This window comes from Poromitra crassiceps (genome assembly GCF_964638095.1).
Source record: "Poromitra crassiceps genome assembly, chromosome: 15".
In the NCBI taxonomy this organism is placed as follows: domain Eukaryota; kingdom Metazoa; phylum Chordata; class Actinopteri; order Beryciformes; family Melamphaidae; genus Poromitra; species Poromitra crassiceps.
The window spans coordinates 42,800,456-42,827,538 of NC_139634.1; the positions used below are offsets into that span (position 1 = coordinate 42,800,456).

Sequence of the window (27,083 nt, forward strand, 5' to 3'; positions counted from 1 at the left end):
GTTTCTTAAACATCTTTACCCAAGCAATAGAGAGGCAAAGCGATCGCCTACTTCCGGCTTCAGCACTGTACCAGAGATTTTCATCCGCCATTTATTTTCCCATAGACATATAGTAAAATGCTTATAAAAATAGTTTTACTGGTTGAAACCAAACGTTCAGCTAATGCTATAATCGGGAGATACCATAGAACATTTCACTCGGACCGGAACTTAAAAAAAAAACATAGAAAAAATATTTTCTTCAAACCTGCATTTTTTTACGTTTTGGCCCGAGTGAAATGTTATGCGATCTCTCCTGTTTCTAAATATATCTGTACCGTTGGCGGATGATGAAAATCTCTGGTACAGTGCTGAAGCAGGAAGTGACGTTCCACTTTGGCTCTCAATTGAAATCCTCCAGAATGCTTAAAAGCACGGGCACTCTTGATATGTGGGGAACATTCATTCTAAATGGACCGTTTCTCTTCGGAACCACTCCAATACTGTCTGTTTGTTCTCTTTCATCCACTTGATGTTTTCTTGGACTCCCTCTATGGCCTCTTCCATGCCGTCATAATCCATGTCCATCTGGAAACGCTTCAGCTGTGGACACACAAACACAGCAACAGAGGAGATCAAGTTAGAGCATCATAGGTTGGCAGAAGTATCTAACGCAACTATCTTGGCTACTCGCGACATTTCCAGTCTTTACTGGTATTTTTATACAGAGTTCCCAACCGAAAGCTAAGTGACATAAATTCATAGATATTTCAGAAGCTCGGTATCAAATTTCATACGATATCTATACACATTTAAGGCCCCCTCCTGTATGAAGCATTGGTGTTTTATGAAAACGTACATGAGCGCACGCTGTATAAACCCACGTCACCTTTTGTGCCAAAGAACTTACATTGATAAGAACCGAAGGTTAATAGCATGTTCCAATACTGCAGCATAATGACTGAGACTGTAGCGCTGTTTGTAAAAAAAAAGAAAGAAAAGAAAAGCAGAACAGCTTCACGTCTTGTCTTGATTGAACTCTTTGTCTGCCCCGACACTGGAAATAACCAGAAAAAGTTATGCCACCATGACAGTCTCCCCGCATCTCCGAAAAACAGTTGAGAGCCACAATATTGTTCTATGTTGCCTTTAGGGGGGGTAAAAATGTCTTTCCTTTTTACTTGAATTGATTATTTTAATGTAATGCATTTTGCTTGTTCTTTTATATGAACCATATCTTTTCCACTTTGTAATCATTTTTATTTCTCTATGCTCTTTTCTTTGATCTACTTTATGTCAAGCACCTTGAATTGCCTCTCTGTATGAAATGTGCTATACAAATAAACTGGCCTTGCTTTGCCTATTTTGGTATGTGATTGGAAAGATGATATCATTGCACATTAGTAATATTCTGAGTAATATAAAGTCGATAAATTACCTCTTCAAGTTCAAAGTCTGTTGAGAACCTCTGGACCAGAGCACCAAGGGGCACCGTGCCTACTCCATTCCTATAGGGAAGGGCAAAAGTATATGGGTGGTCAACAGAGAGGTATACAACATTCCACAACATTCTCCAATCTCAACAATCAGGGTTCAGACCTGGACACACAGCACTCTAACAGCCACATCCCTTGTCATAAATAACATGGTCTTGATAGGCAGCATTGTGCTGCTCTCTTTGTCGACCTCTCAAAGGCGTGCGACATGCTGGAACATGGTATTTTATTAAGTAAGCTGTCCTCCATTGGATTAGATGATCTCTCTGTCAGCTGGTTTTCTAACTGATGGGAGAAAGCAGGCTGCTGTGGCTGACGGTATTAGGTCCATGTCTCTTATGATTGGTAAAGATGTTCCACAAGGGTCTATCTCAGGTCCAGTTTTATTTACGCTAAATATAAATAATATTTGCTCCCCATGCTCTGGCATGTTTACAATGGCTTGGTATTGGAAACGACGCACTATTTGGCAACACCAACTAGTATACTTTTCAGATAACAACTTTGTGCAGGAGGTATGTACTGTTTTGTTTGTGACTGGTATGTTAGAGAAGATGTGAGGCCATTTGAGCGGAGCCTGCTACTTTGAGACTCAGAATAAAGAACGAAGGCTGAGTCTCATGTCGAGGCTACTGTAGACCATGCAATGTCTGTCTGCGGTTTCGGAACCTAACTCCTCACCTGTGGTGAGCTCCCGGATCATGCTATTCCCCCCAGTTCCCCTCCCCCCTGAACAGCCAACCGAACGACCAGAGGAGGTGAGGTGCTAGTGCAGCGACCGGGGTTCCTCTGCCTTTCCGAAGCCCTGCCACTCCGAACGTTAACTTCCATTATTCGGAAGGCGGTCGTTCACCTTAGAAGCCGCAATGCCTACCTTAAGTTTAGGCGTGGGGGTGGGAGAGGTTAGGTTTTGGGTTAGGGTCTGGGGGAGGTTAGGTTTAGGCATGGGGGGAGGTTAGGTTTGGCGTGGGGGCTGGGAGAGGTTAGTGAAAAACGGGGAATATAGACCCCCTTTCTGAGTGCCGATATTTCGGAGTGGCAGAACGTCGGAGTGGCAGCACGTCGGAATGGCAGCATGTAACCGCAGCGACCAGTAGGTAGTGATGGTAGGCGAGTGCCTTTACCCCTACACTATGCAGATGCCCTAAATTTATGCATATTGAATATTGGCACAAAATATTGACTATCAGGAGCTGGAATCCAAAATACTAGTGTTGTATTATGTATTGTATGTTGTGTTGTATTAGCCTTCAAAAACCTGTAGATGTAAAAAGAAAAGAACATCACATCTGGATGCAGACAGACGGACACTTCTTAACACATTTTAACTTATAAAAAGACAATTGCTCGAGTGACATCACTGATGACATCACAACTGCCTGATTACATCACGGTCAAGCAATTGCATGGCATAATTTCCGGTTGGGTGACATTACTTCACACACACACACACACACACACACACACACACACACACACACACACACACACACACACACACACACACACACACACACACACACACACACACACACACTCTTCCTTGTTGCATCGATCCAGACACAAATTCAGACACAAATCTCAGGTGAAATTGATTGCATTGTTGATTGCAAATGCATACAACACACACACACACACACACACACACACACCTGCACGACCGACATCACTTCCGTCACGAATTGTAACGAAGATAACAGTTGCTCACAGTTGCTCGAGTGACATCACAGTTGAGCAATTGCAAATGCATTCAACACACACACGCACACACACACACACACACACACCTGTAACCCCTTCCAGGTGACTACATCTCGTGCTCATACACACAAAGTCACTTATAGAAGTGGTTGCACCAGTTAAAAGGAGGTTCGACTCAGAGGTAAAATCTGGGTGCAGATGCAAAAGCAATTTAAGAGGCATAAACCAGAGGTTCTCAAATGTTTTTCAGCCAAGGACCCCTTACATTAAGATAGAAAATATACCGGGGACCCCCTCATTCTGATTTGTGATTTTGGGCTAAGCTTAATTGTTTCCATGGTAACATGCTTGACTTTTAAATTGATAGGTATATTAGATTAGAATGTAATCCATGAACCATTTTAGATTTAAAGCATAACATAATTTTTTCATTGAACTATGAAGCTTTTGCAACAACAAAACGTTTTTATTTTTATTTTCCTGAAAACTTTTCGCGGACCCCCTTGCAAAGTGCCACGGACCCCTGGGGGGTCCCCGGACCCCCATTTGAGAACCACTGCACTAAACAACAAGAACACCAACCTACTCTATCATGTAGATCCAGTGTTCTCGGACAAAGTCCCAGGCCAGCGCCTGCCCCACCGCATTATCGTTCACGGCCATGATGGTAGAAATGGCGTCCATCTTCCGTATCTTGTCAGGGTCCAGAGTGTACTCCAGGCATCTGCAAGATAAGGAAGGCCCCCGGCTGATTTGGTAAATGGTCTTCAGCCAGTAAAAACACTGTGGGTGGAATTCATGTTATCATGGGCGAGTCAGTGGTGAAAGCAGCTGCTACAGAGACTGACAACATTGATATCGTTACTCATCAGGGCCAATGGGGAATACATACTCAACTGTAGGATTGAATGTTTTGGCTTGGGTCTGTCTCCGGGTCTAAAGTTTAATATCGACCATATGTGATCAGCATGTTATAAAGATGATGATATAAAGATGATGCTTTGATGGTGGCCGCAGTGTCAATGTTAGTGATGGTGTCTTGTACACTAGTACAGTTCTACAGGGTTCCAACCCCTTCTGAAACATGACATTCAAGGACTTTTCAATGACTTTCAAGGCCCAATTCAGTCAAATTCAAGGACCCAACAGGGCATAGTTTTAGACATGGATCGAGGTTAATTACAACACTTAGTTTTTATCAATCAATCTATAAAAGGGAGCATGAATTTAAAAGAAAAAGAGAAAAAAAGGGGGGATTATGGATCATAGCAGATCAATAACCATTAACCCCCCCCCCCCCCCCCCCCGCTCCCCTTCCCCCCCATTGTGAGGATTTTTGATGCTTAAATCTTCTGTCCATTATCCATTATCTATCATTTAGAACACGGCTCTCTTGAATACTCGATTCTGATTGGTCAATCAACAATATTCACCGGTCATTGTTTCTCGACAACCGACCGCTGCTCTGCCACACCTGGATTAATCAGTTGATAAGAGCCTTTTGTCAGCAAGACACTACTAATTAGGCCAACCAGTTGCAGCTGTGGTGTCTTGTGTGCCAATTACGAATGAAACCGCTTTGTCGTTGAAAACGCTATTAAAAAATATATTTGAATAATTATTTTTGTCAGATTATGAATGATTTAGTTGTAGGCCATGTTCTAAGCGGGATAATGTATATTGAGGCGGTGATTACTGGGAAATAATGACCTTCAGGTGAACGATTAATCCACCTCAAATGTTTGAACAATCCACCTGTCGGTCATTATTTCCCCCGTAATCACCGCCTCAATATACATTATCCCTTACATAACAGTGAAAACATGGGTTGCCATTGGATCATAGCGGGCAAGCATTGTCTGAACGGCGGGGAAAGAGTTAATTGCGCTATTAAACGGGACACTTTATATGTCAACAAGGTGCAGAACTGAAAAAAAAAATCCACTCACAAACAAATGCAAAAAGAATGAAATATAGATGGAAGAGGCAGATTATGTGCTTCACCTGTTGAGCAGCCAGATTTTCTTGGTGCAGGCGAGGGCCTGGAGGAGGTGCTCTCTCTCTCTGGCAAAGGGGGTGCCCTCTTCATAGTCTCTATAGGTCTGATACATCTTCCAGACAAACTCCCACTCTTTCTCCCCACCGGCAGCCACGGCCTGGCAGTAGATGACAGCCCGCAAGTCGACATGGATATGGATACTGAGAGAAACACACGCGCACAGACACTTCGAGGGTCCCATAGAAACACATGCAAACATACACTGTAGATCAGGGACTTCTTTTGTTGCATTGTGGCTCTTGCAAAGAGATCAGGTCTGAAGAAGTGTATCAGATCAGGTAAGATTGAAGTGCATTTCAAAAATGAATATGGTTAAACGAGATATGAAAATGAAATCGTTGGTATGCAAATAAATGAAGAATGGAGAAGAGAGGGAGAGAGAAAAGGCATTACGTTATAGGTTATAGGTTGCATTATGTCCAGTTTTACGCAAATAATGTAATGTTCACATTCAAATGACCATACCTGCTGTTGGTGTCATTCCTCATCCAGTTGTGAAACATCCTTATAACCATCGCATGGCATTCTGGGAGCCCCGTAGTACATGCTAATTTTATGGCATTAATCTGGTTGAACCTTGGGATGAATCACAATTTCATATTATACAGTATAAAGGTACGGGATGGATATATTACATAATGAGGGTTTAAGCAGGTGTTCAATAATCTGTAACTTTGGTGGTGATATGCTCATCTCAAGACATTAAAGTATAAACTGACCCACACTCAGGGTATCTGAAATTGGATACCCAGATCTGATGATGCTGATGCAATTCCTACTGGTCATCAACACAGGTAAACAATAGCCATAATTACTTAAAGAACCTTGCAGTACTTTTTGGCTGCATCATTATGCAGATGATACACAGCTTTATATGGCAGTCAGTCAGACCCAAGGATCTTGACAAACTAGCCACTCTGCTCCATATTTCATCTTCAATTTATTAATTTCATCTTCAATTTATTCATTGTACTGCTATCTTTTTTGCTATTCTTTGCTGCTGTAATGATGCAATTTCCTCTCCTGGACCAATAAAGTTCGCCTTACTGTTGTGAGTGGTCAGATGGGACTGTTGATGTGTCTGTGTAGTTCCTGAAAAAGCTGTATAAGCCTCTCACCTGCTCCCGTAGATATGCCTGCAGGAAGAAACAGCATAATTTAACACCTTTTTCACTGTTCATCAAAATGCTGGATACTAAACTTAAAGACCCCCTAAAGTTAAAAAAATATATATACTATATATGTATTAAGTATGTATGTATGACTTGTATATATATGTATGACTTTCTGAGCAGGAGAGATGTGCACCCCCCACCCCCCCCCCCTCCAACCATTTCAAAGTACAACACAAACTGTCTATTTTGCTGCAACTCGAAAGTGCTGCTTAATCCAGGACCTTACTTCCTGGAACTCTTGAGAGTAAAAAACTGGTCCATTGGAGTGAATGGAGATGTCGGGACTCTTCTATCTACACGGCTCTGCTACCTACTAGGTGGTCTTTAAAATGTCTTCTGATAATGGAGAGAAATAAACACCAGCTATCCAATACAATTTTGACTGATTCCACCAACCACAAGACTGTCAAACCTTGGAATCCATCAGCTACTTTCCTGCTTTCCTGTATCAACAATTATCAAGTGAATGTGTCACGGTTGGATTGGTTGGTAGCCATGTCTATCACATGTGGACGTCATTTAGTGGTTTGCACTGTTGCCTACTTGCCTCACAGCAAGAAGGTCCCGGGTTGGAAACCCGGTGCCCCCCAGGTCCTTTCTGTGTAGAGTTATGTTCGTGTGCGTTTCCTCCCACCATCAAAGGCCTGTGTTAGGGTTAATACTCCTGTCAGGGCGCCTGACCAAGGAACTGTCAATCAAACTGGGCGCTGCACTGTGGCTGCCCACTGCTCCTAGTTCTAGGAAGGTAGAGGATGGGTCAAATGCAGAGGATGAATTTCCCCACGGGACACAATAAAGGATAACATAACTGAACTGAACTGAACTTAATGTTTGAGCAGATGATTGGCTATGTGCCTATAGGGCATTGCCAACCTTGTGCTCGCAGGAGTTATAGTAGGAAGTGGGAAGTGAGAGAGAGTTGGGTGGCGATGCAGCGAGAAAACCTAGACACCAAACTAAAGACCCTGCCCGTCCCCCGGGGAAACCGTGACCAACCCCATCGTCTTTATGGTTTTGTCCCTTGTATTAGTCGCTCATTATTAGGTTGACATTAGTTAACCACCCTCTTCACTTTAAGGAGTTGCTATCGCCCAACGGCAGCCATATCGACTGGGCTCTGGGCGGGCCTGGACACTGTACCAAGGGGGGACGGCTTCCTGCCTGAGCTGGTGCTGTGAACCACCTAGACTGAGGACGATCACCACCCAGGGGGAGAACTACGAGCGCTGGATACGTGCTTCGGCCTTACCGACAAGTTAAGGTTATGCTACTGTTCGCTCAGACAAGCACTGTTAAGTGTCCGGCTAACCGGCTAGGTGGGTGTTCAAACCTTGTCAACAGACATTGATTGCCAGCCATTGAACAGCCATTCATGTTAGACTTCATACCCAACTGCACTAGCAGGGCCACCATGACAGAAGTCTGTTGTGAGTCAATGTGTACAGATGTTTCATCACACATGCCTGCATGGGTCCCCAGACCTCGGAGCGGTCAAACTTGAGGGTGAAGACCTGGAGGTGCTTGAGTGCTGACTCCCAAGGGATGTTCGCCGTCTCATTACGAAGATACCGGGTAGAATTCAGAGCCAGTGTCACGTTAACAAGTTTGGCACTGGGAAAAACGGTGATCACATTTTATTTTGGAAAGATGGGAGAGAGAGAGAGAGAGAGAGAGAGAGAGAGAGAGAGAGAGAGAAGGGGCTAATAGTCATGAACAGTCAGAATTCTGAGAAAAAAAGTCAGATTTCTGAGACTTAAGTCAGAATCCTGAGTTTAATGTCAGAATTTTGAAGGGGAAAAGTCAGAAATGTGAGATTAATGTCAGAATCCTGAGAAAAAGTCACCATTATTTTTGTGTGTGACCCCCCCCCCCCCCAAGATTTTAACATACAAACATACATAAGAAAAACAAGAACAACCAAACAACTACAAAAACAGACAAAATACAAAATAGATACAAACAAGTTCACTCAAAAACATAACGCCCCTCCCCGCAGGACCCCCATCCACCAACCTACACAAATAATTGGCTCACACAGCAAAGAGAGGACAAAGGGAACCTAGCTGTCACGGCGATACCCATGGCCCCCACATACCCATGGCCCCCACATACCCACGGCCCCCACATACCCACGGCCCCCACATACCCATGGCCCCCACATACCCACGGCCCTTACATACCCATGGCCCCCACATACCCATGGCCCCCACACGCGGCTTCAACAAATCGTCTAGTCGTCTTAGATCTACAGATTTTGTGTACGGGATGGCTTTCCAATTCTTCACCAGAAGGGACACCATATGAAATGCCCGAAGCCTAGAGAATAAAAATATATATATAAGAAGTCAGCATTCTGATTTTAATGTCAAAATTCTGAGATTAAAGTCAGAATTATCAGATTAAAGTCAGAATTCTTAGGACAAAAGTGACATCATTGATGATGTCACTGTGGATGTCACTGATTATATTACCGATGTTGAACCGACATTTTTGTCCCTAGATTTTTGTGACGTCAAAGCGGGGTCACATGTCAACGTTGGGAACCCCTGCTCTATGGAATATGGGGTTGATTCCCATTCCCTGAAGCCATGGATAGCAAAAACTACAGGCCAGGAAGTGTTTCAAAGTTAAAGAAATGCATTTATGAAATGAACATTAGGTCCAAAGTTAACTGAAAAAGGTTAGGAGGCAAAGGATAAGAGCGATTACCTTGCCAGAGTAAAGACATCATCAATAAGCTGCCCTCTGTTGTTGACTGGAATGAGCTGCAAACAGGAACAAGATGAATGTTAAAGCTCCAACTTCAGTTTATTGGGGAACAAATCTTCAGCCTTGAAATAGATCTATAGACTCATGTCTAGCTGTCAGTCACATTATGTCCTATCAAAAGCATAATCAATAAAAAAAAGAAAAAGGCCTCTGTACAGCGAATCAAAACATAAACAAAGGTAGTGGTGGGGCAACAGGGGGGCATAATCCAGCTATGAATTGAGGATTGAAGGCAATGAGTTCTCTCTACTGAAAGTGAAAATCACATGCGCCCCCCCCCCCAAAGTCAGTCACCATAGTAGGAATTCAACCCGACAGTGAGAGTAATTTCACACTGTAAAGTTATCTTAGCAAACACTCTGCCATTGAAAACTCATGTTCATCAAGGACATGACATAATCTATCTCTGTGAAACAAACCAAATAAATCTTCATACAAAAACAGAAAATGTGACAGACACAGAAAGAAAGAAAGAAAGAAAGAAACAAACAAACAAACAAACAAACAAACAAACAAACAAACAAACAAACAAACAAACCAACCAACCAACCAACCAACCAACTGTCCCCTTCCATTTTTATTGGGTCAAAATCAAAAATGCCTAAATGGAGGTTGGATTAGAGGTTATGGCAGAGTCACTCATAACTTGGGCTCAATACTTGCGTTTGGGTTAGTCTCCAGTTGAGTGAAGAGGCTCCTCCAGTTCTCTGCGTCATAGTTGACCCTGTAGTATCCAGTAGCATTGACGTTGGCCAGAACCCACTCTCCAGCCTTAGCAATGAATACTTCTTTCTGATCTATTGAAAAGACACAATACGAGCTAACTGTAGCCTACATGGGTTGCAAATCACTGGCCCAGTATGCTACTAAAACAAAGAGAAATAGGGTATGGAGAGGTGACATGCAAGATAACTTTATCACAATACAACACATTGCTACAGTCACATCTCCAATTGTGTGTTGTTTTCCTTTTTTCCTTTTTACTTGAGGTTTACATTTTTCATTTGAGCATGTGCCATGATCCTGGGGTGTGTGAAACACAGTCACATTTCAGTGTATAATTTCAGAAATTGATGGTCCTCAAATCTGAAAATTTTCTTTGTGGAGATTTTTTTACCCACAGCATTAACACATTGACAAATCATCTGGTACAGTACATTCTGTTACCTGTGGGTTTGTCCAATGTGACCAGAGAGGCTTCAGAAGTCTTTGACATGACTTTGATTGGGACGTGCCATAAAAGACTAAATAGAAGGGAAAAAAAGACACAGAAGAAGGTCAACAAAAGTCAGACTACCAGGTGCAATTGGTCTGTAACAGTGTAAATGCATGATGTTCTCAATGAAGTGCCATTATGAACATAAATCATAACATCTGTATTGTTTTTTTTGGCTCTAATTCTCATGTCACACTGCCATTTCACAAAAACACTTGTTTTTTGTCATAGTCTTTAAAAGCACCTACCTTTGGCCATCCATGACGTACTCAACTTCCTGGTTGTAGAGGAAGTGCCTCTGGTCGATCTCTCCAATGGTGGTGTTGATGGTGATGAGAGGATAGCCGATCTGATTGGTCCACGTGTCCATCATGGCGGCAACGTCGATTGTAGCACCATCCTCATTCACTGCCTGCAAACACGGCACCAATGACAATTAACATCATAAATCCCAGATCGAAATATGATTATTCAGACAATGTCATTACTACTGACGTTATTATTGCACGACACGTTTAAAGTCTGAAGGCCTGAATATAGTTACGCGTCAAACCCCTCGCCGAATGCACCGAGGGGTGCGCTGCGGCCGGCGAGCCTGCAAGTCGAGGCTGGCGCAGAAGTATATCGCAGCCTTGACTGTGCATTCACACCAGGGGCAATCACAATCGCGGACAATCGGTCGAGTTTGACCGTGCAAATTCTTCACTGAAGTTAAAAGATTTCAATTCAAGCGAAAAGCAGCTGAGGCGAAAATCGCATAATTTGCGCCGCAAAATGTATCTTCATTCTAGGGAGAAATGACGTCTGCTCGTGTATTTGCTTTGACTTTGTATGTAATCTTGTCGCTCTAATTTGCGAAATCACGTTTGGTCTGAACGCAGCTTGAAGCTTGGAGACCAACTGAATTTTTAAGATCCAATACATTTTGTTCATGTGCTGCCCAGGCTTTATTTTTTTTATTTAACCTTTATTTAACCAGGCAAGTCATTAAGAACAAATTCTTATTTACAATGGCGACCTGACAAAAGGCAAGCCTCTTGAGGGAGAGGGGTAGGGACTCAATGAAGTAAAAAAAACATTTAAAAGGACAACAGCACATATCGTAAGTTATGAATGTAACTATGGATCTGTGAGACCGAAGGATGACCGTCACTACGGTCAAATAGGATGATAGCCCTCGTTCCGCCTACTCTCGAGACCAATATATCAACAAAGTCATGCCCATGACCCACGGAGGCGGAACCTCCCCCACTATAAAAGGGGGGGCAACTTCCGGCCCGACCTCTTACCTTGAACGCCTCAGAGTGTTTCCGAGCGACAAGGACTAGTGACGGTCATCCTTCGGTCTCACAGATCCATAGTTACATTCATAACTTACGATCTGTTTCGACCTCACTCTGACCGTCACTACGGTCAAATAGGATGACTCATACCAAAAGGGTCGCGAGGAACAGGACACCTAATCCTCCCCATCTCGCTGGGCAACCGACATCAGAGCAGCAGTGCTCACTGGTGCTGCCCGAGTAACGTCCACCCTGTAAAATCTTGCAAACGTACATGGTGTAGACCATGACGCTGCAGCACAAATGTCCCCCAAAGGAACTCCTTTCAGTGCAGCCCATGAAGTAGCCACACCTCTGGTTGATTGGGCTCGTATCCCTGTAGGAACCAGAGACCCCTGTTCCACATAAGCATGGGAATTTACATTGACTAACCAGTGGGACAAACGCTGCTTAGACAGCGGTAACCCCAGTCTTGCCTTCCCATAGCAGACAAAAAGTTGAGTTTGAGACCCCCTTAGAAGCTGAGTACGAGCCACATAGGCACGCAATGTCCTCACTGGACACAGAGTAAGCAACTCCTCCTGTTCTGCCTGCGAGGAGGAGGAGGGTTGAAATTGACCCAGCTCCAGAACCTGGTTTCTAGATTGAGGTGTAAGTACCTTTGGCAAAAAGGCAGGGTTAGGCCAGAGTGACACTCCTGTGCCATCCAGCCTCCACCGTAAACAGTCCTCACTAACAGAGAGAGCACACAGCTCTCCCACCCGTTTAGCCGAACAAATAGCCAAAAGAAAGGCTGTCTTAAGCGACAGAGCTCTCAAGTCTGCATCAACAAGCGGCTCATATGGTGCCTTAGTGAGAGATTGTAACACCAGGGGTAAGTCCCAGCTTGGTGGCCGCACCGTCCGACTTAGGCACAAGCGACGGGCCCCCTTCAGGAAATCACACACCCAAGGATGCCGCCCCAACGGCATGCCATCGGCTCCTCCATGGAATGCTGAAATAGCTGAGGCATAGACCTTAATTGTACTGGCTGCCTTGCCTTGACTCAACTGCAACTGCAGGAAACGGAGAACCAGCGGCACCGAGCAGGTTACTGGCTCGACATTTGTGTCTTTACACCAATCTGAAAAGATCCTCCATCTCATGGAGTAACTAGCTCGAGTGGACGGAGCTCGAGCATTACCCAACGTCTCACGGACAGTCTCGTCTAACTGTTGAGAGATGGACTCTGCAGAGGCCACACCCACAATCGCAGCGCGGTTGGGTTTGGGTGCCAAATCTGCCCGCCTACTTGCGACAGAAGGTCCGCTCTGGATGGCAACTGTTCTGGATGACCCCACTTCAGCTGAAGCAGCTCCGGAAACCACGGCCTCCCCGGCCAACGTGGAGCCACCAGCAGAACTCTGTAACGACCCTCCCTGACCCTTCGGAGGACCTGAGGAATCAGAGGGAGAGGGGGGAAAGCGTATAACAAGCCTGTCGGCCATTCTTGTGACAGTGCATCCAGGCCCAAACTGCCCCCCTGGCCTGTGAGTGAGTGCCATTCCTGGCAGTGTGTTGTCTCCCTGGTTGCGAAGAGATCGACCTGGGCCACGCCGTATCTCTGCCAGATTTGGGTCACAACCTCTGGGTGTAACCGCCACTCCCCCGGGAGGGGTCCTGTCCTGGACAGCATGTCCGCTGCCAGGTTTTCTACCCCCGGGATGTGGACTGCCCTCACCGAGGCCAGCCGAGGCCATGCCCAAACCAGTAGCTCCTTCGCCACCTGCAGACAGCGTAGTGACCTCGTCCCACCTTGGTGGTTGACATGGTAAACCGCAGAGGTGCTGTCCGTTCTCACCAGCACATGCTTCCCTTGTATGGCCGGCAACAACCCTTTGAGGCCAAGATGTACTGCCCTCAATTCGAGCACATTTATATGCTCCAATGACCACGGGGGCTCCCACATGCCCCTCACTGTTCTGCCCTCCCAGACGGCTCCCCAACCCGTCAGAGAGGCATCTGTCGTGGCCACCGACCTCCTGTGAGGCAGATTCCCCAATGCTGTCCCGCTGTGGAGGAGGTCCCCGTCCCTCCAGGGGAGCAAGGCCTGCATGCAGGCCCGTGTGACAAGCAGTGTCCTCTTCCTGTCCCTTTTCGGATGAAGATGAAAGGAGTTCAACCACCGCTGCATAGACCTTGCTTTCAACAGGCCCAGGGGAATCACCACTGAAGCTGCTGCCATCAATCCCAGCAGTTTCTGGACTCTGTGCACAGTCACCAGCTTCCCCAGCTGAAAATGTTGTAATGCTCCCACCAGACTTTCCACCCTCTGAGGAGTGAGACATGCATTCATAGTCACAGAGTCGAACTGGAGGCCCAGAAACCTCACCTGTTGCGAAGGCTGCAGATTGCTCTTCTTCCAGTTCACCACGAACCCCAGAGACTGCACATGCACCAACACCATCTCTGTATCCCGGACCACCTGGTCCCGAGAGGGGGCACATACCAACCAGTCGTCCAGGTATGGCAGGATCTTGAGACCTCTCAATTGGAGTGGGGCTAGGGCTGCCGAGACCACCCGAGTAAAGATTCTCGGTGAGAGTGACAGGCCGAATGGCAGCACTTGAAATTGGTAAACTCTGCCCTTGAAAGCAAAGCGGAGGAAAGGTCTGTGCTCTGGCCAAATCGGAACGTGGAAATACGCATCCTTCAGATCGATGGACGTAAACCACTCCCCTGCATTGATCGCCTGCATGACGATTCTTGTATGCATCATTTTGAATGGTAGGACCTTCAGGTAACGGTTGAGTCGCCTGAGGTCGAGAATAGGCCGATGACCACCGTCTTTTTTTGGAACTAAGAAGTAGGTGGAGTAAAACCCAGTCCGCTGTGCGCTGCGCGGCACCTCTGACACAGCACCTTTCTGCAGTAGACCCCGCACCTCCTCCACCAGTACGGGCTCTAATAATGGGTCCTTGACGATGGTGTGATGGACCTCTGAAAAGGGGGGGGGCCGCCGCCGAAACTGCAGCCGATACCCATGAGCTACTGTTGACAACACCCATGGGTCCGACACTGCTCCCTCCCAACTGGCCCTTTCTCGAGACAGCTGGAAGGGACACTCGACGGCTGGCCCCTGACCCCTATGCAGGACCGCCGTTGCGGCCTGCACCTCTGCCTGAGCCCCTCTGCTTACCACCCCCCCGGAACTGAGATCTCCTCTGGGGGTTAGTGGCAGGGTTTTGAGTGTGGCCACGAAAACTCTGACCCTGAGGCCCAGCCGGGCCCCCACCAGCTTGTCTATGCCAAGCAGATTGTTGTGCCTTCTGTGGCACCCTAAACCCCTGTGGCACCTTAAACCCCTGTTTAAAGGCCGGGGCTGGCTGGCGACACGCCCGTTGGACCGTGTCCCTCAAATTTATAGAGCGCTCCCCCCTGTCCAGCATGTCTTGAGACCCTGGATGAAACACTTGACCAGACACCACTGGCAGCTCCATTAGCTCACCCTTTATGGCCTCCGGCAACGAAGTTTGTGCCAGCCATACTTGCCTACGACACAACACTGCTGATGACATCGCCTCCCCCACATCGCGTGTCAGTTGCGAGTGAGCCGACAAAGCCGAATCAATCAGAGCCCTGGAATCTTGATCTTCCACAGGCATTGTCTTACGCAATGCTGCCAGGAGGAGAGCCAAGGCATTGCCCATACGAGCTGCCCGTGCATTAGCATTAAACGAGCGCGATATCAGCCGATCAGTTTTGGCACACTCCTTCCTGGGGCAGCGAGGATTATGAGAAACACGGGCTGGCCCCAGCGTTGTCCATGACGCTATCGCCTGCTCCACTGGTGGCATATCCCCTAACCCAGTCTCCGCTGGGTAACAGGCATTAGCCAGCCGTCTACAGCCCGCATTGAATTGTGGCTTCTGCGACGGCTTCGACCATGCTGTCCTCAGCATCGAGGCATAGTCGTCTGCCACCGGAATGTCCGGAGGGGCACTAACATGAGATATGCCCTCCCAAACACCTCCTACAGGGGCTGGGTTGGGCACGGGAGGCTGTAAGCCGACAATTCTTGCCGCACTCAGTACTCTATCCATCAGAGACTTTGTGGCAGACCCGTCCTCCACCAACGCTGACTGGTCATCCACCTCAGCAGAATGTGAATGGGGGCCCGCTACATGGCTTCCGCTTTCTGAACGCCGTTCACTATCCAGCATCGAGTGGGGCGCGTAAAGCGACAGCACGTCAGCCTCCTCCCTGTTGGCGGCCCCCCCAACATGGCTCTGTGGCCCCCGTGACTGAACAGTGTCCCGGCTAGCGGACTGACGAGCCTCCAATCTGTCCATCCTCTGAGCCAAACTCTGGATGGCAGTCAACACTTGCATCTGTGTGTCTGCGCTGCCGTTCCCCGCTACTGAAGCTGGGGCTGGCCGCTTAGCAGGTCTAGGGGTCTGCTCCCGGTTCGACCTGTCTCTGGAATCCTGACGACGTTCATGCGAACGCTTGCGAGAGCTCTTATAATGACCAGACCTGTCCGAACCGCGGTCCTTCCTCCTCCCACGTTCGGACGTAGAGTTACGGACCTCGTCCAATCTACGCAGTCTCTCCCTTCTTGACAGGTCAACCGCTGCACTGCAGGGATTGTCCACGTCTTCTGAGATATGGTCCATACCCAAGCATGATGGGCATTCCCGGTGCCCATCCTGGGGGTCCATCCTCGACCGACAAAGTCGACAGCATGAAGCCATGATGTAACAGCAGGATTCGGCCAGAGCAAGACCAACCCCACTAGCTGCGAACAGCAGTAAAGGGCAATTAATTCCAAGTAGTGGCCCGCACCGGTACGCGTACGCACCTAGCGAGACTCACATAAATCCCCCCACTGCGTACAGTGGTCTGGGGTATCAAACTTTCTTTAATTGAAGTGTCACTGATGGGTAACCTGCAAGACACAGAATTCCCAGCACACAGTCAAGCCCAAGCTAGCCTGTTAGCAACTAGCCTGTGGCTACAACAATCAATAGCTCAGCAGCTAAGCTACCAAGCCAAGCTACCCTAGGCTTAGCAGCTAAGCTACCCAGCCAAGCTAAGCCTTAGCTTAACACTAGCATGTAGCAAGCAATCTAACAATGCAGCTTAGCATAACACACTAGCACATACAAGCAATATTAAGCAGCAAACCAACACAATTCACAGGGACACTAGGCACCTGCACCCACAGGTGAAGAATTGAAAGGTGGTTTACCCAGTGTAATTCAGTACACTACCTGTCCCGGTCTTCTGAGGCGAGAAAGGCAAAGAGGTCGGGCCGGAAGTTGCCCCCCCTTTTATAGTGGGGGAGGTTCCGCCTCCGTGGGTCATGGGCATGACTTTGTTGATATATTGGTCTCGAGAGTAGGCGGAACGAGGGCTATCATCCTATTTGACCGTAGTGACGGTCAGAGTGAGGTCGAAACAGATCCAACACATCCATTCGTTTACAGGTATTATGAGTGACAGGAGACATTACATATTAACATTATACAATCTAGCACACAAGCAACAGACAAGTAGCTAGCAGACCAACACCGGGCAACAGCAGCAAGACAAACAGGCAGAAAGCAAAACAGCCACAGCAAAGCAAGGCAAGAACAAACATGCAACAGACAGTAAACAAACTACAACCAGGGATCTGGGATATTAGTGGGTCGTGAAACAGCTGCATGTATCATAAAGAATGTCCACAATCAATTGCTTAAAAGCTAATTTGGGAATCAATTTGTCCAGTTTCAGTGTTTTTTGCAGATTGTTCCAGTCATTGGCTGCGGCAGACCGGAGAGACAACAGACCAAGAGCAGTATTTGTTTTCGGAGCTTTCAACAGAATACCTTCTGTAAATACTCCCAGAGGTCTTTCTGCTCAGTGTTCCCATACTGGAAGGCATTGAGATACATCTAAATACACATGGAGGGAGGGAGAGAGAGAGGGAGAGAGAGAGAGAGGTCAACAGTAAACAGGTAGTACAACCATTCTTTGTTGCCTTAAGCAGATATCTAACACTTGTTTCTGTACTTGAACACCACATTCCCACATTCATTTGGAAGACCTTGTCTAAAAAAATAAAAAATATTAGTAGATGAATAGATCCTTGTAATAATAATAAACTACACCTCAACTTCGATGGGAGTGTGTATGCTGAAGAGTAGAACGATTCTACTAAAGTGAGGCATCACTCCCTCAGATCGTTTGCCTCTATAAGTTGTGGTTGAATTTCATAAAAAATTAATATAAACGATAAACTTAAATACACTGAAGGTAAACCTTCTCAAGATATTGAAATCCCAATTAAGCACCCGACGAAGTTGACACTTTGCCAGGGCAGGGTCACCGTCAGTGCCAGCAATGAAAATACAGTAGGACCCTTAAGTGTTGAGTCCAGAGTGAGGGACAGTCAGAGAAATTTGCCGGTTGCCAGTTCACTGCACAATTCCAGTCCGTTTAAATGATGTGCATATCGACCACAAGCACTTAATGCTTACTTTGAGCCCAGCTTGGAAAACCCTGCCAGTCAGGCAGTCTGCCAGCATTCTCAACACAGTTGACCCCTACAGAGGGAAGACCACATATATTGTGCATGTTAGTATTCATAGGATGTTGACTCTATGTGTGTGTGTCTATTTCTTTCTCTCTATCTACCTTTTGATATGATATATTATCAAACTTCTGGTAGATCTCAGCATACGTCTGGATGGCATCCAGCCGGGAATTAAGTGGTTGAAACGAGACCATAGTGTCCAACTCTAACAGCTCTTGGCGCTCTCTCACAGGAAGCATTTCTTTCTGAGGAAAACAAATAGCAACAAGTTGACAAGATCATCCACTGTGCTGAAAAGGTGATCAGATGCAGCCTGCCAACCCTTCAGGACCCGCACGCTGCCAGGACGTTGACGCATCTCGTAAAATCATTGCCGACCCCTCCCACCCCAGAGACAAACTCTTTGAAATGCTCCCCCTCGGCAAGACGCTGAGGTCTGTCCAGACCAAAACGTCTTAAGGACAGCTTCTTCCCAACTGCCATCAGCCTCATCAACACAACTTGAGTTCAAAAACAGTATCGGAGGTATGACATCAGCTGTAAACAAAGGATTTCATTTGTCAAACATATTTTTCTGCAGGCGGAAATCCACGGACGTCGAAGTCCCTCAGAGAAAAAAACTAAATAAAAATGTTCTGCCGCGGTGTGCAAGCTTCAATTACAACTTTTTTTTTTCTTTTCCCCAAATTTCTGTTTATTTGCATGGAGATCTGCACTGGTGTGAAACGTCCTTGCATCAAGTGTCTCAACCAATTCAAACTGTGACTTGAGTCCAAGTCATGTGACTGGAGTCCCCACCTCTGGAAATAAAAAGACTTTTGGTTGAAATGAGCATGTATGATATCTGTTCTTACTATGTGCCAGGTCGGCTCAACGTGATCCAATGCCAAGTAGGACATGTAGGTGGAAAAGCCCTCATTCAGCCAAAGTTGGTTCCACCAGCTCATTGTCACCAGATTTCCAAACCACTGCCGGGACACGAGAGAAGAAAAGGTCAACAGAGAGGTGGCCGGGCAGCCTGTCTAGTGTTTAGGCTGACAATCCCCTTTCCCAATCCCAATTTATTAATCATGTAATCATAGAAAGTGTTTATTTCTCAAAAAGTTTCCTGGAAAGAACTATGACATTAGTGCTTATATAAAAAATGTAAGCAGCCTGGTGGAGTTGATAAGATACTGTAAAATCTTCCTCGTATAAATAAGGTTACATAAAAGGTGTATATACCGTATATGTTTTTACATGCTATTAGAATTAATTAATGATCAATAATATTCATAAGTGCATAACTGCATCACTGATCTAATTGACCTACTGTGATCTATATTTAAGTTGTTTAGTGCTAACAGGGGCGTCTAGTGTAGAGGTAAAAGCATTTGCCTACGACTAGACGGCCCCGGGTTCAATTCCTGGCAAGGGTACTTCCGGCTTGGTCAGAAGTTCTTACAGACACAATTGGCCGTGTCTGCGGGTGGCAAGCCGGTGGAGTATGAGTCCTGGTCGCTGCACTAGTGACTCTGGTCGGTCGGGGCTTCTGTTCGGTGGGAGGGGAAATGGTGAGAATAGCGACTGCACATATCTGAGGAAGCATGTGCTAGTCTACGGCTCTCCCCAGATCAGCAGAGGGGGTGGAGTAATGACCGGGACAACAGGGGGAATTGGCCAAGTACAATTGGGGAGAACATGGGAGAAAAGCAATGAAAAAATATGAAAAAATGAAAAGTTGTTTAGCGCTAACAAAAAAAACACCATTATTTATTATTATTATTATTATTATTATTATTATTATTATTATTATTATTATTATTATTATTATTATTGTTGGTGTTGTTGTTGTCATTATTACTATGAGTAACATGCAGGACAAGTTCTACTCTCAGACCTGATGCGCCAGTTCATGTGCAATGACAATGGCGATCTGTTCCTTTTCTGTTGTTTTGGACACTCCATCTTCATAGAGCAGGTACACCTCCGGGTACATGACCAGTCCCCAGTTTTCCATTGCTCCCCCAATGTCTGGTATTGCTATTTGGTCTGGAGGAATCACACAGGTACAGTATGTGGGTAAACAACCACAGGGAAAATAAGAAAAGTAGGCTACATTACATTACAGATTACAAACATTTCTTTAATGTAGAGCTGCTCTGGAGACAGGCTGCAGCCAAAGGACCTCTGTTTTTCTGGCAATGACTGAAGCCCAGTGAAAAAGACAAGAGGTACAGAGAGGATAAACCTAATATGAAGCCTGCTGCTAACATACAAAGAATAGTCAGCTAGTTAGACTAGCTGACCTTCCATTCCATCTAGCTATACTAGCCTATCGCTAGCTAGGTAAACTAGCGATAGGCTAGTTAGCTGATTCTGGACACTATATATCCCCTCCGTCACTCGTGTAATTTCCGGTGTGACATAAATTCATAGGCTGCATATTTCAGAAGCTATGTATCAAATTTCATAAATAGACATTTTGGCATAAAATAATAAGTTATGAATTTAGTCATGAACAACAAGCAGAGAATTGGTATTGGCTGATAAATGTGAAAAAATAAGAGCTTTGAGTACATACACTATACAAGTATCTGTAACATTGTGAAGGTACAGGAAGGGTTAATAAAGGGTTAATATTGACTATATTAATACACCGACACAGACGAAAGTAAATGGCTGGGATTGCATATGAATTTTAGGTGTGCTATTTGATTGATTTTTAATTGCTATCATCCATTTGGAGGGACTGGAAGAAAGACGATAAAACTTTAGAAAAGACAAATGTTTTTTTTGGGTCATATGCTGTCCAAAATTGTAACTGATGCTAACTGCTAACCTTCCAACATCATGTAGGCCATAATTTGACCAGAGTCCCTGCTTTGCAATTGAAGTTTGTCAGTTAGCTAACTGAGAACTGGTCGTTTTACTCAACCAATCAGATTATTTTTCCTTCAGAGCATGCAGACTATTCATTCGTATGTTCATTTGTTTGTTTGTTTGTTCATTCATTCATTCATTGACTCACTCATTCAGTTATTGCCTGAAAACGTATTCATCTGCCATATCTCATAATGTAACAAGTTCCATTATCCTCATAAGTAGAATTCTTCGTGTTGTCTATGATAACATTAAAGGAGAACTTTGCCGAAAAACAATGCTGATTTATTTTGCACGTGATCTCACACACATCCGAAAACTGTAAACAGTTTTGCAGTCATTCATTTAGTTTGACAGCTATTGAGAGTTGATTTGAGTTGAAGTTGATCCCAGTGATGTCATTCATGCACAAATGACATCAACTCTAACTCCTATTTCAAGATCCATTCCTCCGTTCATTTGTCTTTCATCCATCCATGTGTCCATCCACCCAATCATAGGATCCAGTGCCGTACCCATCTTTTTCTGAGGGAACTCAATCTTAAAATAATCCTCATAGTACTTAAGGATCTTTCCAGTGATATTGGCTGCATACTCAGCCTGGCCTGCCTCAATGGCTTCAGGACGAGCATATATCTGTATGCAAAACACAACACAAAGGCAGATAAAGATGAGATTACATGGGAGTTCACAACAACATAACAGTTCCAGGAAATATGTGAATGGTTTATAAACGTACAACGTTTGGGTTTATGGCACGATATAATGGTGTGGTTGAAACTTTGGCTTGTGCGACTGTAATTCAGCCAATTAACTTTGTTCAATTTCCTGTTTGGAGAAAAAAAACTAATTGCTTTCAGTAAAGCAGCAATTCATCTGTAATGTAACTTACTGTAATGTTCACTCGCTCGTGTTTGGAGGGGGCAGACTTGAACTCTGACACGGCGAAGGCGAGCAGGTACGTTGACATCTTCATTGTTGGATGGAAACGGGTGAACATCCATTCCTCGTCTATAATGCTGGACTCTAAAAGGGGTGCGAGAGGGCAGCCCAGGACAAGGGAAGATGTGCTTTATCTCTGATATAATATATCTCATTGGTCAAATTACACAAGATCTGACATTGCACTTTCTTGCGGCCCCAGCAGAGCACACGTCAAGTTCAAATTCGATCAGACAAATGGTTCTCGAGATAAACCATTTTTTGTTTTGCCAGTAGGTGGCGCTATGACTATGCGGATGTCCGAATTACACAAAATTCAACTCTGCACTCTGTCGGGTTCCCAGCGGCGCACCCCCCAGGTTCAGAGTCCACCGGACAAACGGTTCTCAAGATAAACCGCTTTTTGTGTTCCCAGTAGGTGGCGTGATGACTATGTGCGTGTCCAAATTGCATGAAATTTGGCACGCCACTCCGTCGGGTTCCCCGCAGCGTACTCCCAGAGTTTGAAGTCGTTAGAACGAATGGTTCTCCAGATAAAACGCTTTTTGTTCCCAGTAGGTGGGGCTATGACTATGCGTGTGTCCGAATTGCACAAAATTCAACACTGCATTTTCTTGTTTGCACAGCAGCGCACCCGCCAAGTTTGAAGTCAATCGCACAACGCTCCAGATACGTGAAAGCCATGTTCTCATTGGTTGAATTGCATGAAATCCGACATTGCCCGTTCTTGGGTTCACAGCAGCGCACCCACCAAGTTCGAAGTAGATGCCTGTAGGTGGCGCTATGACTACGCGCCAAGTTTGAAGTCTATCGGAAGACTCAATAAATAAATAAATAAATACCGTAAATAAATAATTAATTAATAAAGAAAGAAAAACAATATATATACCGTATATATATATAATTGACATGTTATTGTGGTGTACACTGCAAAATGAAAGGGCATTTTGTTTGCATTTTGTCTTTTCACCTGACTGCTCTGAATTTGCCAGTGCTGTAGTGCCTCGCCTATGGATGATGGTCACATCAAACTCCGCCTTCATCGCTGGTTCATCAAAACAAGGAAATACTTTCCTGGCATCTGCGGGCTGAAATTGGCTGGCGACAAGGAATCTGACAATTCAGATAAAGACATTTCCGTGTTAGATATTATCAGTGCAGCATTACCCCGCTCGCCGGACGCTTCTGGCTCATACTGAGCGCATTAGCGCCCGGCGAATGCAACGCATTTCACATTTTAGATTTAGCCATTTTCACGTCTGGGTCTAAAATGCCCTGCTCCTACCTGAGTCTTCACGTGAAGTGAAGACGCTATCCGATGTCCAACATCCTCTTCTTTTAATAACACCTAGTTGTTGCATCCAAAATATTGCATAAAATCCACTTTTCTGTCGCTCAAAAACCGAAAACCATATATCTGGAGCAACCCGGAACAACGACTCACTGTTTACTCAACAATGCCCCCCACACTTCCGAAATGGTATTGCACCTCCCATTTCTGCATTTGTGCAGAAACGGAGGTGCAATACCATTGCGGAAGTGTGGGGGGCATTAGTGAGTAAACAGTGAGTTGTTGTTCCGAGTTGCTTCAGATCAGAGAAGAAGAAGGAGCGGTGCTCCAAATCCATGGTTTTCGGTTTTTGAGCGACAGAAAAGTGGATTTTATGCAACATTTTGGATGCAACAACTAGGTGTTATTAAAAGAAGAGGATGTTGGACATCGGATAGCGTCTTCACTTCACGTGAAGACTCAGGTAGGAGCAGGGCATTTTAGACCCAGACGTGAAAATGGCTAAATCTAAAATGTGAAATGCGTTGCATTCGCCGGGCGCTAATGCGCTCAGTATGAGCCAGAAGCGTCCGGCGAGCGGGGTAAAGTGCAGCAGTGCATTATATTCAAAGCAACACAAGATAAGCAATGGATTTAGAAGTGACTTGGATTGGGTAAACCAACTTATATTACCTAAGTATTACGTGCATTATGTATTGCACAACATCTACAACTATATATTTATGTATATGGGAGTCAACATCCACCAGGACCTGCCGTGGGCCAGCCACACCACCACTGTTGTCAAAAAGGCTCAACAGCGACTGCACGGACTCAGACGCTTAAAGAAATTTGGCCTGAGGAAGTCCTGGAAGATCATCAAGACACAACCCACCCGCACAACAGCCTGTTCTCCCTGCTGCCCTCAGGGAGAAGATACAGGGTCCCGAAAGCACGCACAAACCGGCGCAATAGTTTCTTTCCGCAGGCCACGAGACAAAATAACATGTGCACGCGCGCGCACGCGCGCGCGCGCGCGCGCGCGCACGCACGCACGCACACACACACACACACACACACACACACACACACACACACACACACACACACACACACACACACACACACACTAGTGCAAAACAAAAACCTGTGTTACTATCATTTGCACACTTCCACTGACAAGTGGACACTTTTGGGCACTGTGGACACTTTTTTTTTTACTTTATTACTTCTACTTTATTACCTTCTTACTTTACTGTTTGCCTTAATTGCCCTTCACATACACTGTTTACACTGTTTGCCCTATTTAACTGTTGCCTTATTGCCCTATCTGTAGTTTGCTGTAACGGAGCCCACACACAACATAAGAATTTCACACGTACATACTTGTACAACGGAGTGACAATAAAAATCTTGAATCTTTAATATACTGTATATGTATGTATGTATGTATGTATGTATGTATGTATGTATGTATGTATTACTATGTATGTATGTATGTATGTATGTATGTATGTATGTATGTATGTATTACTATGTATGTATGTATGTATGTATGTATGTATGTACTGTATGTATTGTAGCGATCCGGTGTCTCGATGTATAAAGCGAGCACTTTGGCCCTTTTGGTCAGATTTTCTTTTCTTACATTTTTGTTGTTGCAATTTTGCCTTTATTTGATAGGACAGTATGTGCTAGACAGCAGGGAGGGAGAGAGGGGATGACATGCAGCAAAGTCCACCGCAGGAGTCACATCTGTAAAAGTAGCGTGTTTAACTTGATGTTTTATACTTATTTTTTTCATCTCATGTTCTTAAAGATTTAAAGGAACAGTTCACACAAAAATGAAAATTCTGTCATTATCTCCTCCCCCTCAAGCCAGTTGAAATAGAAGTGAAGTTTGTCCATATAACAGACAGGGATCGGTTGCCAGCACAACTCCAGATAACCGTAACCAGTACAACCGAAGTCAGTGGTGACTGGTTTTCTCTCAAGTTGTGCTGGCAACTGTGTGTAATATGGACAAACGTCACTTCTATCTCAACTGGCATGAGGGGGAGGAGATGATGACAGAAGTGTCATTTTTGGGTGAACTGTACCTTGAAGTTTCTGCATGTCATTTTTCTTGACTTACCTCTCTGCATTACTTCCATCAGCTGGGACACTTGTGTTGTATTTGCGTACATACAGTCCATTGTCATACATTCTGGGCCCATCGTCATTCATTTCTCCCTCAAAAGTCACAAACAGGCTATAATTCCCTCCTTTCACCAACACCTCATCCATCTTGATCTCGAGGAAGTCGCTTGCATCCTCGTGGAGCTTCACATCGGCAACAGGCATCTCCTTGTTTGCGTCTCTGTTTGTCACCTTCACCACGGGCAGTGCCAGCTCCTCCTTGCTGTGGAGGAAGATGGTCTTGGTACTTTGGATGCAGTGAAAGTGGACCGTGGAGTTGCCCGTGAAGACCGGCGTCTGGTTGGGGCCGGTGATGTTCGGGTTTGGGCCCTCGATAATGCGGGTGTAGAGGCGAGGCCAGAGGTAGAGCTCATACCTGTCGGGCACCAGGTCTCCCGGCAGCCTCATTTTGGGTGGGCGTTCTGTGGGGGATGTCGTGGTCGTGATGGTCCGACTGGGCGTCGGATTCAACTTGGCGATCTGAGTCTGGTACACGATCACCATTATGATGAGGCTGGCGATGGCTGATGCGGTCACGACGACGGTGATGATGGCGAACGCCTTGGATATGTAGAAGCCTTTCGCCATGGTGGCCCGCTCCACTTGGTCAGTTGTGGACATCCTAGCAGTTCTTGGAAGTTCTTGTGCTCAAGAGATGAACCTGAGCTTCTGTGCCTCTGGCCCCGATTAACTTGGGCATCAGCGAAGTAGCAAAGAGTAAGCGCTATAGTGTGAGGACTCGGCCGATGTTCATTAGCCTTGCTGTAAATAATCAGTCAGATTGCGCTCTCACACATCTCGAGGCAGTTTGGTCTTGCTACTAACACTGCCCGAACCATAGAATCATATACGCCCGATAGACCCAAAAGGGCAGCTGGAGAAAGATATCCTTCAGGAGTTACAAGAATGTCAGAAGCATCACTGTGTCCGGGCACGTCTGGACCCAGCTGGAGGCGATCTGGGCTTCTAAACGCAGAGGAGTCCCGAGTTGCAGTGCTCCTTCATCCACCTCCTATACCTTCTACAGTCAGATAGGATTTCCACGCAGAGGGTCAGATCTGCTGGCGTGCTGAGCTACAGGTCTGTATGGATCTGCTGGCGTGCTGAGCTACAGGTCTGTATGGATCTGCTGGCGTGCTGAGCTACAGGTCTGTATGGATGCCGGACCCCTGACACACTCTCAACAAACAAGAGGCATGTGTAAGGAGGAGTACCGAGAGGCTCGGGGAGGAGTGCCAGAGGAGGGTGGAGAAAAGAGGATAAATAGAAAGGGAGAACCAGTTCTCCATAGCAAAGTTTGAGATGTTTACTTTGAACAGAGACCGCAGGGGGCTGGGGGGAGGGGGGGGGGGGGGGTGCTGGGGCTGGGGGGGGGGGGGGGGGGGGGGGGGGTTTGAGAGGGTCTTCTCCTCTATTTCCTATTTCTTTTTGATTTTGTGGTAAACAAAACTGACGTCTTTCATCACATGTTCTGAAGGGTATTGGGGTGGGTGATATGAGTGGCCCGGGTGGGAAGTGGGCTCATACTGTATATCCTGGCTAATAATAACTCTTATCAGTGATGTCATGTACCTGTAGAGGGCTCATACATCCT

At 45.8% G+C, this 27,083-nt stretch overlaps 1 protein-coding gene across 1 annotated transcript; it reads right to left on the reverse strand.

Annotated features, from left to right (window-relative positions):
* Positions 1–383: 383 nt before the first annotated feature.
* LOC310790240 (aminopeptidase N-like) lies at positions 384–26,077 on the reverse strand (the record flags this gene model as incomplete). The annotated part of the gene is made up of 19 exons (XM_083651909.1): positions 384–582; positions 1,418–1,487; positions 3,763–3,900; positions 5,181–5,375; positions 5,701–5,811; positions 6,283–6,371; positions 7,874–7,938; positions 9,839–9,976; positions 10,347–10,423; positions 10,644–10,807; positions 17,531–17,596; positions 18,182–18,247; positions 18,339–18,482; positions 19,092–19,205; positions 20,117–20,268; positions 21,615–21,735; positions 21,992–22,125; positions 23,012–23,154; positions 25,446–26,077. 19 exons carry the CDS (start codon positions 26,075–26,077, stop codon positions 442–444), a joined length of 2,760 nt encoding a protein of 919 aa, XP_083508035.1. The 3' UTR covers positions 384–441.
* Between the last annotated feature and the right edge of the window lie 1,006 nt (positions 26,078–27,083).